The following is a 21,409-nucleotide window of genomic DNA, read 5'->3' on the forward strand; positions in this document are numbered from 1 at the left end:
GCCAGTGCTATCAAATGCACTTACAACTCTGCTGCTGATAACACGAGGACCCCACGACAGCTGCATGCCCCACCGGAGACTGTGTTATTAAGATGAAATTAAATAAGTCAAGTCACCTTTATTTACAGTACACAGCACTTTGAAATATATATATATATATATATATATATATACAGTATTGTTCAAAATAATAGCAGTACAATGTGACTAACCAGAATAATCAAGGTTTTTCGTATATTTTTTTATTGCTACGTGGCAAACAAGTTACCAGTAGGTTCAGTAGATTCTCAGAAAACAAATGAGACCCAGCATTCATGATATGCACGCTCTTAAGGCTGTGCAATTGGGCAATTAGTTGAATTAGTTGAAAGGGATGTGTTCAAAAAAATAGCAGTGTGGCATTCAATCACTGAGGTCATCAATTTTGTGAAGAAACAGGTGTGAATCAGGTGGCCCCTATTTAAGGATGAAGCCAACACTTGTTGAACATGCATTTGAAAGCTGAGGAAAATGGGTTGTTCAAGACATTGTTCAGAAGAACAGCGTACTTTGATTAAAAAGTTGATTAGAGAGGGGAAAACCTATAAAGAGGTGCAAAAAATGATAGGCTGTTCAGCTAAAATGATCTCCAATGCCTTAAAATGGAGAGCAAAACCAGAGAGACGTGGAAGAAAACGGAAGACAACCATCAAAATGGATAGAAGAATAACCAGAATGGCAAAGGCTCAGCCAATGATCACCTCCAGGATGATCAAAGACAGTCTGGAGTTACCTGTAAGTACTGTGACAGTTAGAAGACGTCTGTGTGAAGCTAATCTATTTTCAAGAATCCCCCGCAAAGTCCCTCTGTTAAAAAAAAGGCATGTGCAGAAGAGGTTACAATTTGCCAAAGAACACATCAATTGGCCTAAAGAGAAATGGAGGAACATTTTGTGGACTGATGAGAGTAAAATTGTTCTTTTTGGGTCCAAGGGCCACAGGCAGTTTGTGAGACGACCCCCAAACTCTGAATTCAAGCCACAGTACACAGTGAAGACAGTGAAGCATGGAGGTGCAAGCATCATGATATGGGCATGTTTCTCCTACTATGGTGTTGGGCCTATTTATCGCATACCAGGGATCATGGATCAGTTTGCATATGTTAAAATACTTGAAGAGGTCATGTTGCCCTATGCTGAAGAGGACATGCCCTTGAAATGGTTGTTTCAACAAGACAATGACCCAAAACACACTAGTAAACGGGCAAAGTCTTGGTTCCAAACCAACAAAATTAATGTTATGGAGTGGCCAGCCCAATCTCCAGACCTTAATCCAATTGAGAACTTGTGGGGTGATATCAAAAATGCTGTTTCTGAAGCAAAACCAAGAAATGTGAATGAATTGTGGAATGTTGTTAAAGAATCATGGAGTGGAATAACAGCTGAGAGGTGCCACAAGTTGGTTGACTCCATGCCACACAGATGTCAAGCAGTTTTAAAAAACTGTGGTCATACAACTAAATACTAGTTAAGTGATTCACAGGATTGCTAAATCCCAGAAAAAAAAATGTTTGTACAGTCAAAGGTAGACACTGCTATTTTTTTGAACACACCCCTTTCAACTAATTGCCCAATTGCACAGCCTTAAGAGCGTGCATATCATGAATGCTGGGTCTTGTTTGTTTTCTGACAATCTACTGAACCTACTGGTAACTTGTTTGCCACGTAGCAATAAAAAATATACTAAAAACCTTGATTATTCTGGTTAGTCACATTGTACTGCTATTATTTTGAACAATACTGTATATATATATAAACCTACATTATAAGAGGAGTTCTGACCTTCGTCAAAAAAGTCTTCTTTGTTGCCTTTTTCTCTATCACACTTTAGAAAACATCAGAAATTATATATCACTTGAAAATATAAAATCTCAAAATTCATCCTTTGAAACCCATTTTAAATTCATCTACCATGAAAATTGTACATCAAGGTCATGTTACAAAATGTTTTCAGTCGTGAATTATAGGTTTGGATCATGCACATTCAAGTCTATGTTCAAAAATGTGAATGGCAGTTAACAGGGTAAGTTAACGCTAACTAACGATTAAAAGTGATATTATTGGTAAAATTAAAGCCAAAGTAGTCTTAAAACATAATTTTACTAAAGCACTTGTTTAATTTCATATTAACAACATGGTCTTAACTGCTGTTGTCTTCTGATCGTTGCATACAAGACTTCACTGCTTAGCACTGTGTAGCCAACTTAGCTTGCCATGTGTGCAGGATAGCTAGCTATACAGTACAATTTGCAAACCTTACTTTAGCTTCCTAGTTGAGTGAACAATTTTGTGTGACTTTACATCACCAATAAATTGCCAAAACTTGCACATCTTACCGTGTTAATCAGTCTGTGAAATTTAGATCCGCTGCAGCTTTCAAACAGTTGAAGTGCCGATGAAGCATCTGCCTTGGAAAGTCCCCGCCAGTGAAAAAGGGATAAATCCAACTTAATTTTTATGTGTTTTTTTATTTCAAATATTTAAGTTTGATGAACACACATGCCACATTGACAGCTGCTCAAATAAATTGTGTATGTCAACTCACTTTTATAACATTTCCTGTACACAACAAACTTATACAAAAAGCTACCCAAATAAATTGCTATTGTTTTATTTAAAATATATTATGTAAAAAGTGATATATTTTAAGTAAAGAGGAAGTATATTTATACTTTTTAGTATAAAACAAATAAAATAAACTAGATTACAACTATTTAAAATATATAAAACCTACTGTGTGGGTGTAGAACTTTTTACATTGTGGGCAGTAAGCTACATCTGCATCCCATAGAGCTTAAGTTATATTTAACCCACAATATTACTTTAATGTCTGATGTTAAAATTGTATCTTATCTCAGTGATACAACTGAAGCTTTTGAATGCAAGCCCTTATTCAGTGGATGGATATGAATGTGACATGCCTTTTCAATTAGTCAGGAATTGAAACTGTCACGCGGGGGAGGGGAGAGCTGGCCAGTGCATTTCAGCAGCATTAAATCCTAATTAGCCATGGAAGGATGAAAGGGAAACGTTTTTGATTCATTCTTTGATCGAGATTATTAGATTCTGAACATTAGCCATATATATCTCTTCCATTGTGACTATAGGCTTCTTTTTGTTAAGGCAGTTGGCTTGAATTTGAGATTAGTTCCTCCATCAAACAAAGCACCTCCTCTTTTGCTTTTATTCACTGTTTAATTTGAGATACATATATATAAAGGCTTTATGAAGGTTGTCTTACAAATAAGAAGAATGAGGCAGAGCATTGAAGGAAGCTATTAAGGAATAGTGCTGTTAGTCTTTTGTTCAGTAATCCTCCCACCGGCCCATCATGCAATCTGTCATCCTTTTAAATGAGTCTTAGCCCACACGCTAATCTTTTCACTCTGCAGTTACTTCTCCCATTGAAATTCTTTTAAAAACATGTTTTTGTGAGACTTTCCAACATAAAATCAAAGTTACTTTCTTAATGCATGTTCGAGGTTTCATTGTGCACAATTTATCAGTGCACATTTCTCCAAAGAAAACAAGATAATTATCTCTATGAATCACTCCCCCTCTGAAATGACTTTCTGTAAGGTATGACCAAAATCTTATTTCATGTAACATGAGTAATTTAATAATGTAAATAATGATATAGCTTTTGTTGTTGTTTTATTTTTGTTCTTAAAAATAAGAACAGAGCCACAATTGGACAAAAACTAATGAAATTTATTACAAATGAAATAAACATTACTGAAAGTTTTCCCTGGTCAATAGTGATCAGGTGCAATTGAATAATCAAATGTAAAAACAAAACACTGCATAGTGTTTACTTTATGATTTACATTAAATTACACTAGATTAGATTTAGAATTTTAGTATAGCAAAGTAAACTGATTTTCTTTGTTTCTTTTGTTGTGTAATTTTCATTAATAGAACAGACAGCAGCAGGTATATTAGGCAGCTGTCACTTTAAGACCAAACGCAAAGATCAAATTTACTGTACAATCTACTTTCTTTCCCAACTGTTACATTCACTAGTGGGTTATTTGACTGATTTGGATTTTTTTGTTGGCTGACGCTGACAAGAGGATGTACATATTCCCTTTTGCGGCTTATTGTGCTTAACCATTTTTAACATCAAGCATGCCCTACATTTATATGCATTGCTCAATATAAAAAAAAAAAAAAGCAAAATCTCTGGCGACAGACACTTTATATGTAATATACATGATATATATAATCATATTGCCCAGCCATTGCATTGTGTTTTTGCCAATGTCATTTAGGCCATACAAACTATTGCATAGTGTTAACTAATAGCAAAACAAATACTTATTCTAATAATACACTATTTTGATGCTATTTGGCAAATTCTTATTTAACTTTGCTCTATTCTGGTATAGAGAACCCTGTTTTCACAATTCAGTCGGTTCCACATAGGTAAAAATCCTGCCGTTTATTTCCTTCATGAAGATTCAAGATTTTTATTCATCACATACAAAATTATATATAGCATATATTACCAGCAGTGAAATGTGAGTAGTGTAATGTGCAATTACTAAATAAAACAAAATATTCAGTAAATAAAATGGGTTTCATGTTGACTTCAAATATTCTCTGCAGTAAGCTTTTAGTCATATTTATAGGTCTGCTTTTTTTGCTGTAGTTTTGGAGACAAAACATTGTCCATTACACAGAAAAAGCTAAAGGTGAAAATTGTCTTTTGGAGAAAGCATCTAGTTACACCACAAGCTATGTCAGGTTATCTTATTACACTGAAGCTATTTCATATTTGTTTTATAAATAGTATATATTATAAATATTCAGCCAGTATTGTGTGTTCTAATTCGTTTTAATGCATGTTTAGGCGAACAAAGAAACAAAAAACCTCCCAAAAGAGCCATTAAATCATAATGCGAGATTGTTGCTGCTAATGAATAAAATAGCTTTGATACTGAGAAGCTGCATGATTACAAAAACAGAAACACTACGAGCTTGCTAATGAGAAATGTAGTTAAACAAACACCTTTGCTATTTGTAGATAAATTTGTTACCCACAGTGGCCAGTGTATCATTTATTGTATTTTCAAATAAGAGATTTGTCCTTTAAAATAAAATTTCATCATGATCAAGAACATGAACAACAATATCACATTAGACCACAGAGATTCCAAAATGACATTTCCCTTACATTCAAGTTTCAAAAATGCATTCATCTTTGCCATGTTACATTCATTTAGTTGACTAATGCTATGGGCTGTATTAACAAAAACATTAATGGCATTAATAAAAACACTTACACTGACAAGCTACGCAATATCACGTTCATAATCAAATGCAATTCATTTAATGAACGTGATATAGCGCAGCTTGTCAGTGATCTACGGATCTGTGTATTAAATGTTGCTCCACCTAAAAGCACGTGATTGAGATTTACCGGTACTATTAGTCATAGAACCAACTTTACTGACGAGATTTGGATGACAATCACATGCAATTTATCGTGCAGCCTTTGTTTGTTGATCACAAAGTACAAAGTAGAGGAGTAAAACTAAGATGCAGAGTCTATTCAAAGCACCGCCATTACTTTCTAGAGTGTGTGGAATGGTGCGCTGTGATTGGTTGTTACTGTTTACAGTGCTTGGAATGGTGTGCTGTGATTGGTTGAGCGGATAAATCGCATTCTGCAAAAAAAAAATGGCGCTTGTCGCAGTTGGGAAAAAAGGGATAAAACATAACCTAATAACTCTGCGAATAACGCATTTTGCTTAAAGATTTACTTTTCAATACTGCCCAGATATAATACTGATTTTGGTGGAAACTGATAGATCTGTAAAGCAATATATTGTGTGAGGGCTGTGTGTTACCGCATCCCAAAACCCCAACTCAAAATAATAAACCACGAAGTTTGTAAGTGATACACTTCACTGTGCTTATCGAGAGCACTTCTCTGCTGTCTTCACTTGCTGTCGGAAACTTCCTATTTCCCACTTATGAAATCTTTTTTGTTAAAAATAACAGAAAAAAATGGTTTGTGAATGTTGTTGCTTAGCCTAAATAATTTTATTGGGAGTGTATAATTTTCATGTGAGTGCTGCTGCAGTCTTAGGCCAACCTCAAATGCTCTCATTGGTTGAGACGTGTGATGACGCCCATCCCAAGCCAGTACTGATCAACATCCCACCTCTCCTGTGACCCGTGGTTTCTCTGTATGTGTATTCAGAGCCAGTGAGCAACAGACTTTCAAAATAATAATAATAAAAAAAAAACTGTGTTAATGCACGATAAAATAATGTTGGCATTAATTAATTAACAGTTAAAGCTGCGGTAGGGAACTTTTGACGCTCTAGCGGTTAATAAACAGAACTGCTTGCGTCTTGCGGAAGAACATCTTAGCCGGAACTACTTCTCTCTGTTTATGTCTATGAAGAATCACAAAGGTACTGGGTTACTCCGCCGCGGTACCCCCGAAGCAATCTAAAATAGTCCGAATATATGTAGTTCACTGTTTGAAGAATTTCTGGGTATAATTTATCAGTTTACTTTATTTTGCATAAATGAACTATAGTAAACACTAGTAAAAAAAAAAATATAAAAAATTCTCTCTGAATAATTTTTGGTTTTATTGCATATCCTTTGGTTATTTTCATACTTAATTATGCCCATTAAAATATATTTAACAAGTTTTTGTTACTTTCTTTGTTAATTTTTTTGATCTGTGGTTCATCATCTGTGCTGCGATTTCTATCCCAGAGCCACTCATATAATGCAGAAACACTCAAGCAAGCAAAAGATGCGCAATGTATGCATGTATTTGTATGGTTGCAGAACGAGAGGGACAGTAGTAACGTACTGCTGGTGCATTACACACAGGCTGCTAGATTCACTTTCGCCAGAAAGTCATGAATGCCTATTGAAAATAAATGTTTATAGTGAATGCCCCTTTAAATTGTATTTTTTTAGGATTTAGTTTTAATCCAAATGTGTGTGCTGAGTGAACATCAAAGATCACACAACAGAAGTGCATGCGCTCTCTCTTTCTTTCTCTCTCTATCTTCTTCCCTACGATTAAAGTAATTTGTGCATTGTTTTACTTGTTTTTGACATCTGACCGAACTACAAACTTTCCAGTGATGAACTGTATATTCACACGACAAGCTCGCACTTCTCCGCCGCTGCTCCCTCAATCCACTCAATGCACGTAAGCTATACAGGTGTTAATACTGAATGTTTGACATTATATGCATTGCATAGATATCCCACGTAAACAACCTTAATCTCTAATAACTCCATTCTGCTGTCTGTTGTTCTGTTGTCTGTGTTTCTTTGTCTGAATATGGCACTTATCACATGCTATCCAGTATCGGTGCATCCCTAGTTAGTAAAATGCTATAAGAAAACTTAAAAGAATTGTTGAACACTAACAACTAAAAACTGATATTTTGCCTCATATTTTATACATTTGAAATGTTTAATGTAAGGTAAACATTTCCACATTAAACCTTACATACTTTAAGGTTAGGGTTAGAACAAAAACGTTCAAGGTATTTGTCAACCTCTCATCTGCTGATCTTGAAGCGACATTTCCCAACAAGCATTTCAATCAGATATGTGGGCATATCACAACACGAGTGTAAGTAAATCTAGCAGTGGCTGAATTTATCCACATCTCCTGCGAGACAGCTCAAGTATGCAGAGGGACCTCATATCTGCAGCACTTTTAAAAGCCCTGATTGTGTCAAGCTCTTTTTGCAGCTTTTAGTGTGGGGGTGGGGGGAGGAAATAGTGTTGTGAAAAGCTTGTGCTTCTTGAATGCCGTGATACAATCATACGACTCTCTGATTGCCAGGAGGAAATAAGATGACCTGTGCCTTCCCCTGACAGATTAGATAGATGTCACCTTTCTTATGAAAGTGCCAGTCAATTTCGCCTCTCCTGTGTGCTGCCTATCAATTACGAGGAAAAGAAGCCTTTCAAAGCCTCTGTGCTTTCTGTGCGTGGTAACCAAGTAACTGAACACAGCTCATTGTTTACCACAGCTCCTCTCTCTCTCTTCAGTATCCCCAGATCGGTGAGGAGTCGACTTCTTCATTTGTCTTCATTTGCTCCAACCCCCAGGAGTTGGTGGTGAAATTTCCCATGAAAGGGAAACACAAGATTTGTAAGTCCTGTCTGCCTCTTTTCATGTGAGGGCTTTAGTTGTTCAGCCTTTCTACACTCTCAGATGCACATTTAAACATATGCAGTAAATTTTAGCAATCAGTAGCAATTTTAAGCATCACATAGACCACCACACACACACACACACACACACACACAAAGGTATGCAGCTTCATTATGCTCCCAATAAGACACTTTTTAACCAAATTCTAAGGCAATATCACACACGGTACTGTGAAGAAGTATTTTTATTCTTATTTAAGGTATTTATTTTAAAATGTTTAATTATATCCAGTTAGGATATAAGGAATGTTGGCACATCAAAGCAAAATATATGTAATGTTTTAAATTATAATCATAATAAATTGTATTTAACTGTATGTCATGACTGCACCAAGGAAAGCCTGGTAAAAATATAAATTTGTTAGATAATGCAAAGGCAGTGTTTATCATAAATAATCTTGTATTTTTTGTATTTTGAGCTTTTGTATTTTGAGCCAATTACATCATCTACTACTGTAATTGGTCTTGCAGGGTATTCAAAATATTATTTTCATAATTACTTTTGTGGATGTTTGTTTACTCCACATGCAAGATTATGTACAGTGTTGGTGGAAATGTCCCTTGGAAACACAAGATTATTATTTTCTTCTCTTCTGGTTGTCCTTATCAGTTAATGCTTATTGTTGTTTTCACTATCATCATTAAGGCCATCCTTAAAAATATTCTTGTTTGCCGTAACCCGACCGACCCTGTCAATTTAGCACCGACTCAATTTTTATTTTTTTTTGCTTTTAGTCCGACCGACTTGCCGATTGTAAATTTGCGTTAAGACTGACCAATTATTTTTTTACTCTTCAAACAACTAATACAAACGCAATAAAATATTATTAATTATATTTAAGTATTCTAAATATATAAATTGCCTTGGCCTACATACAAATGAAGGTTATCTTCTTTAATTAAAAAAAACCCTTGACCTCACACTGTGGCCTGTGCGTTCTGCGTTCGCTTCGACTCCTCTCATTCACTGTCAGAGTCAACGGTTCGCGCTTGGTAATGATGGCTGAGGCTGCAGTAAACTAAATGTTCGCGGTCACTGTTCAAAGTCATATGGGTTCGGGCACCATAATACATCAAAAAATTCATTAAAACAGCTCGACACCGCTTTAACTTGGGACGAAGTTCTGGAGAAACTGTGCCCAGGTCTTTTCCCATCCCTTCTCCTCTCTAGTCTAAAACCGTGACCGTGTCGACTGTCACTTTATGTTTGAAAATCTATTGCACGAATCAACCAACACAAGTTTCGAAAACGAAAATAAGAAAATGATTTTAACGACCTTCTCTCGGAGCGCGTCCAGGTTCTTTTTTTTTTTTTTTTTTTTTTGAACAGGCGTCACACAGCAACTACAGCTTCGGACAAACACGCATAACAGCAAATAATACTTCTGCACAATATTTCTCTTTTTACAACAGAAATGTGAATTCAGCCGGTATTCAGTCTAAAATGTTTCGGGCTTGGATCGCCTAGGGCTGTCAAAATAGCTGAAAAGCTACATTCGAATTTTTTACTTAAATATGATCAAAATTCGAATTGTATTCGAATTTTAAATGCATAATTTCAGTTAGGGTGAAGAAAAGCTTTTTGCTTCTCTTCTGAGGCCTCAAAATAGCGCATCGAGCAAAATATTACTGCATGTTAATTCAAAGCATTAGAATACATGACTGTGAAAAAAACATAATATTTAAAATAATGTTTATGAACCAATTATTATTAAGTTGCTTAAAGAACTATAAACAAAACAGCATCATGTATGCATGCATTTTTTAAATAAATAAAAAGGGCGGAAAACCAGTCAAACAGGATACATTTTTTTCATTTAAAAACATGAGATGCAGTGGGATGGGGAACAAAAACCCAACATAAAGTCTCGAGATATTTTTTAGAAAATTAAATTAATACATTAATTTTACATGTCTTTCTAAACATGCGGCTCTCTTGTGCGAGACACGAGTCCAACGGTGTCCCTCTAGAAAATGTGCGAAATATGAGTTCTGTGTGAACGGCTTGGTTTCAGTTTTGATGTAAAAAAGATCTTCTCCACATGGTTTTTTTTCAAGTGTCTTCAACTGGATAGGCTAACATAACCTTATAATGCAATGCCACATACATCGTCATCGCATCTCGTGCGCATGCACGAGGTGAAAGAGGAGAAAGCAGATACTGCGTGTCGAGCTCGTCGTCCTTTGAAAGTTGTGTAGACACAGCAGTGCACGCGAGATGGAATAATATTGAATATTTACATTCCTCCTTCCTGTTGTCCGTGGATTTACCTATATTTGGTGTTATTTGCCGTATAAAACTTTAGACATGCAAAATCGATTTTACAATCGATTCAATGAACACTCGTCACTCAAATTAAACAGGATTGTTTTTCACAAAAGTGACAACCCAAGAAAGCAAAGTAAACGTTCTCTCATAGGTAGCGGTGGATGCAAGTGAAACAGTACCTCGTTTTTTTTCTCACCTGAAATTCATGCAATAAACATGTTTTTGACAAAGATTTTAATTTGTTTGTAGTCTATATAGCCTGCATCAAACTGAGGTTTGCAATGATACGCCGAAGGCACGGGTTGAAGACCTGTCACAATATGCTAATTTGTTTAAATTCATACCGACGTCATCACCATCACAAAAATGTACTTTTTTTTTTACATTGAAACTTGAAAAAAAAAATATATAGACCGACCTACCGACCCTTTTTTTTTAAAAAAAATTACTGTTACTGCAAACCAAAATATTTTTAAGGATGGCCTAAGCTTTGGTTCCTTTTGGTATGATCAAGGTGTTCATTCATTTGTTTTATGCAGACCTAATTTCAAATGGTGGATCACATCTTTAGGCAATGCCAATGAGACAAATATACTATGGAAACCCATGGTAATACTGTGGAAACTGATAGCTTGGAATCCTACCATAGTGTATTATTGAAAAAGTCAGTTAACGTAAAATTATTCATACAATATGAAACAAATAGCTGTAGGTCTGAATAAAAGCAAATGTACTACAGTTGGGCCAATAGATGATGTCATCGTCCATTGTAGGGCTCGACCGATTATCGGCGTGGCCGATTATCTTTCCTTACACAGAGTCTACACCAGATGCAAAAGTTGTCTTGTGGTGCTGTGCCACTTCAGCTAAAGACTGTCTAAAATGGACGCGACAAAGGGACCGTTGAAAATCTTTTGAAATTTGTGTCAGCACGTCATAAATAGAACGCGGCAGCAGTTTACTGTTTGTGGTGTTTGTACTGGGATTTGTACTTCTGGGAGGTCCTGTACCAGCTGAGCAAGTGCCATTGAGATGAATGGGATTGCTAACGGATGAATGTTAGCTCTCTTTTAAGCACGCTAGACCTCCTTGTTCCAGTCACACGACCCAAGTTTTGTCACCAGACAGCATAAGAAGACCTATATGATGAAAGAAAAGAACTTCGACCTGCAGATATGCCTATATGAATGCATTGTTTTTCCATCCACAGTAATTTTCACAGGAAATCTCTACTCTTAATGGAGATGGTTTAGTGACGTTTTCCCAGGCATTCTTCACAGCAACTCGTCTGTCAACAGTGGTCTTCACAGTACAGACTGGAAGCATTTCACACTTGAATAGTATCTGCGTGACGGTTCCTCCTTAATCACATTTACACATTCTTTTCTGTTTAACCTGCAAATCAAATTTATCAATTAATTATACAACGTCAATGAGAGTAAATGCATGAATTCTCGGGTGGAAAGCATCTCTGACAAGCATGGTTGATTGCTTTTACAAGAGCATTGGGGACTAACTGTTCGGGGGCTTTTGTTTTCACAAAAAGAAAGCAAAAAGCCAGGCCCTCAAAAGCAATCTTTCCCTCTGACATTCGAGGCTCCCTCATTTCTCCACCACCTTTTTATATTGTAATGGAGAATTTTATATCTATTTTGACCTTGTGTCTAGCCACCATTTCCCATTCATTTTCATTCTGTCCTAAGCTGCCACAGCTCTCAGGAGAGCCGACCTCTGTGAACTCCTCACAGGGTGAATGGGGGAGGAGATATGGACTGATAAGCTGGGAGAGCAGTGAAGAGTAAGAAGGCACCACAGAGATGTCCTGGTCTTTACCTTCCCTGTGTCTTCTATGGTTTATCCAACATTAGGGTCACCCTATTGGTCCTTACACTCTGAAAAAGACCTGTGAGCCAAAATGCTTATTTTTCCTCCATGTGTAAAATAAAACATCAGAAATGATTAGTTTTTTTAATGCAATTTTTGAAGCAATAAGATTTATGCACCAACATGTGAGATAAGAGCAGTGGTTAAATTGGCTTTTGTAGGGAGGGGGAGCCCTTATTTTATATTATATTTACGGTGGTCATCATTAAAAATCGTGCCATAAAATGACGTGTTTTACACCAAAGTGGCTATTTTTACAGTATTAATGTGTAAGGTAAGATTGAGTAGTTATTCAAACAAAGATAAATACTTTAAAAAATGTTATTATCTTTAATGCTAACAATCAGGCAACGGATTTCACCCTCAGAAAACGTATGAAATTGAACATGTTTGAAAGTATTGGTTGGCAAATATGTAAACGTCTTTTTATCAAGAAAATTATGTTGATTTAAGAGAATCAGGACCAATTTCTTTGATAGTTTACACTGTTAAAAATATTCCGTAAAATATACGTTAAAAAACCGGCAGCTGGTTTTTGGTTTAACGGTTTTATACCGTAAAAATACAGTTGCACTGTTGTAGGTTTAACGGTTTTACTTTATATTTACAGTTTAATACCACAATTTAACTGATATAATATTAATATATGAACTTATTGAGGCACTGAAATCTGTTTTGTACCTTTGTATTACACTGGTAACCACCAAAATAGAGTTGTGACGTTCGCGAACGAACCGATTCTTTTGAACGGCTCATAAACATGAACGATGGGAGCCGAGTCGCGACTGGAGAGGAGCCGTTCTTTCTATCGTTCTTTTTTCCTATGCGTGTTCATACAAATGAGCTCCGCCAGGAGACAGAACAGTTATAGGGGGAGGGGCGCACCCAGCGCAGGCCAACCCTTTATAGCGTGATGATATTAGTTATTAGTTGTGCATGCATTTACATTGCATTTTGTGTTCATTTAAAACTTATTTTAAAATCATTAAAAATGTTCTTTTGTGATACTGTACTTGTATAGAAATGTTTCACTAAAAGCTGTTTTCCACAGACATTCATTGCAGCCCACTTTGTTATTGTTCATTGACTTGAAGGGGCTGATGTCCTATTTGCAAAGTTTACAGTAGTAATAGTATGAAGTATGTAGACATTTCCATTTTATTTATTCTAATTTTATCTACTTAAAAAAAAAATAGTTTTCTATCAAAATGTTCTTGTGTGATAACAATGTTCTTGTGTGGAAGTGTTTGTAGTAAAAGCTGTTTTGCACAGAAATTCATTGCAGCCGGCTTTGTTTTTTATGTTTATTTGTGAGTAGGTATTGTATGAATAACATAAGTCAACGTAGTTTTACACACACACACACACACACACACACACACACTTTGTACTAAAGGTAAATCAAAATAATGATGTCACTGTCTAAGCAGAGGGATTTGTGCAACCCTATGGAATATAGTCGACACATGAGAAATGAGGTAATAATCAATATTTCAGAATAATTCAAACTCAGATATTGGTGTGTGATATCTGAGCTTTAATTATTTGACTACAAATCTCACCTCATAATACCTCCCAGTGATTATTTCCAGGATAAACTGAGATGCTCCCAAGCTGGCTTCTTAAAACTGACTAAATATTTAAAAAGAGCCAAAAGAGCCATTCTTTTGAACGGCTCTTTGAAAGGAACGGATCGCGAAGATCCGGATCCCCTCAAAGAGCCATAAATCCCATCACTACACCAAAAGCAGGTGGTGATGAGAGAGTCACGTGGTGAAACAAAGCCCCATCACAAGCAGCTTTTAAATAATAAGATACATAGAAAGTGCACAGTGTCATTCACACAAGCACCAAACACCATCATGGTGAGACTCATTAAACTGAAATATGCAATAAACATTAATTTAACAACATTTTATGTAACATACAAACCTAATAAACATAACAGATGATACAAAATTATGAAGAAACAGTTATTTCAAAGAAAAAACATCAAAAAAAAAAAAAAAAAAAAATTTGAAATGCAACGCAGAGAATTCTGGGAACGTAAGTTTACGTTTTTTCCCTGTAAAGTTTACAGGAAATTACCGTTAACCAGTAAACAGGTTTGTACTGTAGCATTTTCACAGTTTTTTACCGTTAAAATCACAGTCATTTTTTACAGTGTATGTTATATTTGATTTAATCGCACAGACACGGGAGGTAATTACTCAACTCAATGCATTATGAAACAACCCAAACAACACTTGTGCAGATGTGACGTGTGCAGACTTAACACTTTACACTTTAAATACATCACACTTACTTATTCACATACTGCAATTAATGCATTCATCAGCTTCCAAATAGGAGTAAATCCAGGCTCCTCTGGTTTATTCTGTCTTTGTCTACAGGCAGCATGGTCTGCTGACCTCCTTGTCATCACCCACTTCCTAACAAACTGAGTTGGGTTCCACAACTCTAGTGGTGGACCCACTAACTTTACAAACATCAAAGAGGACACATTGACAATCTTCAGCTGATTTCTCAGTGGTGAAACAATAATATTAATCGCTGAAAATCCCCTTTCACTTTCAGCTGTGCTCACAGCCAGTGTATCTACTGTGTGTTTTAATTTCAGAAGACCCTCTTTAGTTGCCATGTTTGGGTTTTCCTTGTAGTCCCTGAAACCTTGTTTGACACTACAGCAGTTCATTGCCAGACTATCACAAAGCTGCCTCAATTCTTGTTCTCCATACATCAGTGGCACTGGAGAGGGCCAGGTGTCAGGTGACAACACATTTATTTGATCAGAAAGCTCCAGCTCATGCCCTGGGACCATCCTGACTGCATGCTACAACTGAGTGCATGAAAAAACTTTTCGTGATTGATTTTTATTTGTCTCCTACCAGTTTTCAATGGAACCCCCTTAAAAACACCATCTTGAACAGCATGACAGGCGATCTGGTAATGAGGGCCTGGTGTCTCCATCATTGCTAAGAAAACATCAGCCTGCCGTTTAACTTTTTTTAAACCTTCTGAGAGACGAATTTCTCTGTGTTGTAATGCTTCAGACAAGTCTTTAAGCTCTTCTAGAGCATCCAACATTAGTCCCAAATTGACAACAAAACCCTCTGAGGATAATTTAGCTGCAAGCCCTTCATACATGTACCTTTCAATCACTGCGAGATGTCCTTCTGACAATTTTTTTTTTTTGTAATGCTAGATAGGCCTATATATAACCGCATTTAATGTTTTGAGGTTAATTTTGAATTAGTCAGATGTTAGATAATTATATACTTTTTAAATATTTTATTTTTAAATATCAAATTGGTGTAAAAAAAAAACCAATTTGAACATTTTCGTAACTAAGCAGAATTGTATTAGGTTTAGTAACAACAGTCTATATTGTTTACATAGTACAATTTCTGATAAGCTACTTTTTTATTGCTTGATAAAATTTTAGGATTTCAATTCAGTTCAGTGCTTGTGATTTGATTCAATATTGACTCATTTGGATAAATATTAGGTAGGCTGCACAAGATCTCAAGACAAAAAAAATAAATAAAAAAATAAAACTCACCTAATCAGCCCAGATATATAATGCGTTTTTTTATTTATTATAACAACAACTGTATTTAAAATTGTTCATTAGCTAGAGATCATCCGTTCACGTGATGCTATAGAGATCTGTCACGTCACATTTACAAGCGCCAAAATTGTATTTATTGCTTGAATTTTGAAATAAAATTGACAATCTGAGATGAGATTATTTTTTAGAACATAAGTATCCTGCTCTGTCTTGTCTGTCGGTCCCTTTGCTTTGCGATTTTACTGTGTGTGAGAAATATTGATGTGTGGCGTCAAATGAGAGCATGAATGCCTGAGAGTTGGCAGCTATGGCCTTAGCAGACAAATCAAATGATAAACTAAACAGTGCGAGCGAGGCTACATTAGTCACATTAGAAAATGAAGTTGTAGGTTGTGTTTGAATAATTATGTATCTTATTTATCTGAGGTAAATTAAACCAAATACTCACGTATGCTCGATAAAGAATTAGACAGCACAATGAGCCCATCGGGCGATTGAATTTAAAAGACTGATTTTGCTAGCTGTTCGCAGGCTTCCATGGTAATGTCGATGGTGGGTGGGGTGCTGAACCAGAGAACGCAGAGATTAATGCATTATGACATCTGATAATTCCATGTAGCCTGGGTGTCTCTGTGTAGACTTGCTAATTATTCAGTCTCATATGCCATGTAATTACCAGGAGATGTAAAATAATTCAAGTGGAATAACAATATTTGGTGCTGAAGGAGACGGAGCTGAGCTCGGGCGTGGTGCGTTGTGGACCCGAGGAGGCAGAAACTGCGCTCCAGTCCAATTTAACCTATGGATAAGAGAGTGTGGTGTAAATAACCTTTTTTCCAGACTTTTCCTGCACCCTATCATCCCAGCCGCATGTTGGTTTATGGATTAGCAATCAAAAAAAATGCTTGCTGTCTTGGAGAATGAAGCTATTATGGAAAACTGACTTGTATAATAGAACGCATCCATCTACCCCTCATTGTTGCTGGAATTGCTGACATTTAGATGTTGGAAATTTGGACTCTGTCATTCCATTACAAGGAAATTTCCATTCGCTAATTAAAATGACTGTATTAAAGCTGTGTGGGTGCTGAGGTTTCTGTTCATCAGGCGCCAGAAATCTTTTATCCTGTCACTTCATCTCCTCACTGAAGGTCATCCGCGCTACAGCGAGCTATCAGAGATATCCTGACGAGTGGCTTCAGCCATGTGTGAATATTGCAAGCTCACATCAGTGATTCTGTTACATGCTAGCCTTTTAAAGGCTAAAGGTTGTCTCTCTCTTCTTGCTTTATTCGAATCAATACGGTTTCATTATCCAAACAAGCATGCCTTGCAAGCTGCATGCAATAATAATATGCAGCTCAGCTTCTAAGCATGCTCTGCTGAACTGCTTTGCTGAACTACAGACTTGAAGTAGATGATCTGTTTATTTTTTCAAAGGAAACCACTTTTGTCTGGATTAACCAAATAAAGATACAGTACAGACCAAAAGTTTGAACACACCCTCTCATTCAAAGAGTTTTCTTTATTTTCATGACTATGAAAAGGGCTATTTGACCAAGAAGGAGGGGGTGCTGCTCCAGATGACCTGGCCTCCAAAGTCACCGGACCTGAACACAGTCGAGATGGTTTAGGGGTGAGCTGGACCGCAGACAGAAGGCAAAAGGGCCAACAAGTGCTAAGCATCTCTCGGGGAACTCCTTCAAGACTGTTGGAAGACCATTTCAGGTGACTACCTCTCGAAGCTCATCAAGAGAATGTGCAAAGCAGTAATCAAAACAAAAGGTGGCTACTTTGAAGAACCTAGAATATGACATATTTTCAGTTGTTTCACACTTGTTTGTTATGTATATAATTCCATATATAAATCCACGTTTTAATTCATAATTTTGATGCCTTCAGTGTGACTCTACAATTTTCATAGTCATGAAAATAAAGAAAACTCTTTGAGTGAGAAGGTGTGTCCAAACTTTTGGTCTGTACTGTATATTTTAATAAAAAGGTGACCTTTTTGTGCTTCTGGAGACTTATAGCCTGGTCTCTGAGTACTGGCATAATGTCTGGTTTACTTGGCAGTTTATTCTGGTTAGAACTACTGCCCACTTTGAGCAAGCGGATATTGTCTGACCAGAATACAAAACATCCAATTGTAGTTTGTTTAATTTTTCCACAAAAGTTGATACCACAGAAATAAACTGACTCGCAGTCTTTGCAGTTTGTTTTATTTCAGTTAATGAAAAAAGGACTGATATATGTTTTTTTTCCTTACAAATTTGGGATCCCCTGGACTATTTCACAGACTGAACAAAGTGAAATACAGTTGCTCACATGGATATCTAGTTTCAACCTACTCAGATCTCTCAGCTCCTTTAACACTTTTTACCATATTAAAACCATCTACAGGTTTATTGCCAGATTGTCCCACACAATCGGTTCAGAAAAGTGTGCAAAATCACCCACCGGTTACCTCACCCCCCACTAGCTGTACCTTACCGAGGGGCTACACTAGCCTTAGGCCATCAGCTTATTGATAACTTCTACTCTTATCGCCCTTTCTTTTGCTCCCTGCAGTGCCCTTGTTTCTTTTTCCCTTCATTTCTCCACTATCTTTTTCATTCTCTTCCATAGGGAAAGTAAAAAGAAAGGTTCTGATTTATTCATGGACTCCTTTTTTATATTCATGTATTTTCCAGGGCTGTCTGGGTGCGGTGGAATTTCTTACTTCAGCAGCTGCTGGGATGCTCGACAGAAATCGGGTTTCAGGTCTATTGAGCCCTGCGGTGGGGGAAGGGAATGTGTGTTGGGGGGTTATATATTACCCAGGAAATGTGCAGCAGGCTTCAGAGGTGACAGGCTGTGTTTATTACAGATCTGTCACACAGCTAATGGGCAGCCGGGAACTGGCTGCTTCACTAATGTGAAGGAGAAGCTTGCAGTGAACAAGAGGACTTCAGTGCTGAGAGAAGGGCTCCCTCCCCCCTATTTGCCCTTTAAACTCAAAGCAGTGACAGTGATCCGCAAACAGGGAAAAGGTGAACGGCGTATCCGCATACAGTGCTGCTGACACAGAAGAGCATACGTTGTTTACGTACACTACTGTTCAAAAGTTTTGGATCAGTCAGATTTTTTATGTTTTTAACGGACACTCTTATGCTCATCAAGGCTGTATTTATTTGATTATAAATACAGAAAAAAACTGTAATAATGTGAAATATTATTGCAATTTCTTATATTGATTTCCTATTTTTATATACTTTAAAGAATGATTTATTTCGATGATGCAGGGCTAAATTTTCATCAGTCATTACTCTAGTCTAGTTGTGCTGCTAATACTTTTTTCTTTATTCTTTTATTAATAAAAAGTTAAAAAGAGCAGCATTTATTCAAAACATAAATATTTTCTAACAATATAAGTCTTTACTATCATTTTTAATCTATTTAACACATTCTTTTGGAAAAAAGACAAAGAAAGAAAAAAATTACTTACCCTAAACTTTTAAATATTACAGTAGTGTATGTTGTAACACAAAATTTCAATTTTTAATAAACACCGTTCTTTTTAACTGTTTGTTTATCAAAGAATTCTGAAACAAATTATCAAAGGTCCCAAAAAAATATTAAGCAGCAAAACGGTTTACAAAATTTTATAATAAATCCACATATCAGAATGATTTCTGAAGGACCATGTGACAATGAAGACTGGAATAATAATGTTGAAAATTCAGCTTCGCATTACAGGAATAAATTATATTTTAAAGTATATTAAAATAGAAACTCTTATTTTAAATTGCAATAATAGTTCACAAAATAACAAGGCTTTTTCTATATTTTTGGTCAAATGAATACAGCCTTGATGAGCACAAGAAACTTTGGGGAAAAAATATGAAAAATCTTACTGATCCTAAACTTTTGAATTGTAGTGTATGCGATACTCTCCAAAATGGTGGCAGGGTGACACAGAGGAGACAAATTAATGAATTAAGTCATTATTTTCGTTTTCTTTGTCCATAAAAAGTATTTTCTTATAGCTTCGTAAAGTTATGGTTGAACCACTGATATCACATGGATTATTTTAATGATCTCCTTGCTATGTTTCTGAGTCTTGATTGTGTAAGGAGAGCTCTCAGAATGCATCAAAAATATCTTAATTTGTGTTTGGAAGATGAACGAAGGTCCCCAACAATCCGCCCAGCTTGTTGAATTCATTGGAAGTAGAGAGGCTGGAAAAGCATGTTGAATTTTCACTCCCCTAACCTAATGCTTTTCCACAAACCTGACCTACTTGACAATCCCCCTAGAGAGAACTTGGGTTAAGTGGCTTACAAGGACACAGTGATGTCAGTTCATGGCTCGTTCCTTATGAGGCTCGAGCCAGACACCGTCCAGTATACGCTAATCCACACCACCCTGTTTTTGCAATCGAATGAACAGAAGACGTAACATTTTCATGTTCACAGTGAATCAGTGTTTTCGGGAGACTGTTGGGTTGACTGAGTTTGGACTAGAGCTGAAGATCTTTGTCCGAACCCGATGGGATTCGGGCTTAATTTCTAACATCTTACGCGGGCTCGGGCCGGGCTCGGGCTTGCGCTCCGGTTTGCGAGGTAAAGGAGCGGTCATGTGATGTGTTTCGATTAGCGCGAGAAAGATGCGAAAATGAATGCTGAGCAGGTGTAACGGAGGCTTGCCTCTGGTGATTACATTTTGGTTGCACCAGCAACTAAAGCAAACTCTGAGGTGTGGAAAAGTTGACCATGCTTATAATGAGAATAATGAGTGAATAATGACGCACCATCAGTGAGCGCAGGAATGCGCTGAAGACATCTACAGTGGATTCAATCATTTTCCTCCACAAAAAACATGTAGAACTAGCCTAATCTCTGTGAGTAAAGGTTTTTCAAATGATAACTATATATTCATTGAGTCTTAAATGCATAATGTTGACAGAGTATTTACGCTAATGTTGGCATTATTCTTTTATTAAATAAAGCAAATCCGGCGGAGCCTTTATCTTAATTTCGTTATTGCCAAATACCCATCTTAATTTAAAATTTATCTTAATTTAATTTTTTTTAAATGACTCGTTTTTATTGGTGCGTTGGTCTATTTACGGGCTAAATGAGCCTATGTTTAGAATGCTGAGATGTTACGATGTCACAGAGGACTTATTTTATTTCTTTATTCCAACTTCCAAGTGGTCTAGTCTACGTTAGTTATGAGTAAATTATGTTAAAACATGAATAAATTACTCATTGTTGACAAAAGGCAAAAGAGCTGTGTGCGTGCGCACATTTGAATAATGTCGGCCTGTAAACGGGTTCGGCCTTTAAAAAAGCTGTCAATCAAAATGTACTTGTCGGGCTCGGGCCGAAACCTGTCGGGCTCGGGTCCTGTCGGGCCTAACTTTTAAGGCCTGATTACAGCTCTAGTTTGGACTTT

The 21,409-nt window shown here is 36.5% G+C and overlaps 1 protein-coding gene across 6 annotated transcripts in view; it reads left to right on the top strand.

Moving 5' to 3' along the window:
- LOC127961217 (activating signal cointegrator 1) overlaps positions 1-21,409 on the top strand; it is a 96,604-nt gene that overhangs the window by 49,784 nt on the left and 25,411 nt on the right. For all 6 annotated transcript variants that reach the window (XR_008154399.1, XR_008154400.1, XM_052560239.1 and 3 more), the window contains one exon: positions 8,082-8,184. Coding sequence is in view for 4 of the 6 variants with exons in the window: in XM_052560239.1 (XP_052416199.1) it covers positions 8,082-8,184 (103 nt within the window). In the remaining 2 variants the exon portion in view is untranslated. The remainder of the gene's footprint in view (positions 1-8,081; positions 8,185-21,409) is intronic.

The sequence above is a fragment of the Carassius gibelio genome, chromosome B7 (assembly GCF_023724105.1).
Source record: "Carassius gibelio isolate Cgi1373 ecotype wild population from Czech Republic chromosome B7, carGib1.2-hapl.c, whole genome shotgun sequence".
NCBI classification, from domain to species: Eukaryota; Metazoa; Chordata; class Actinopteri; order Cypriniformes; family Cyprinidae; genus Carassius; species Carassius gibelio.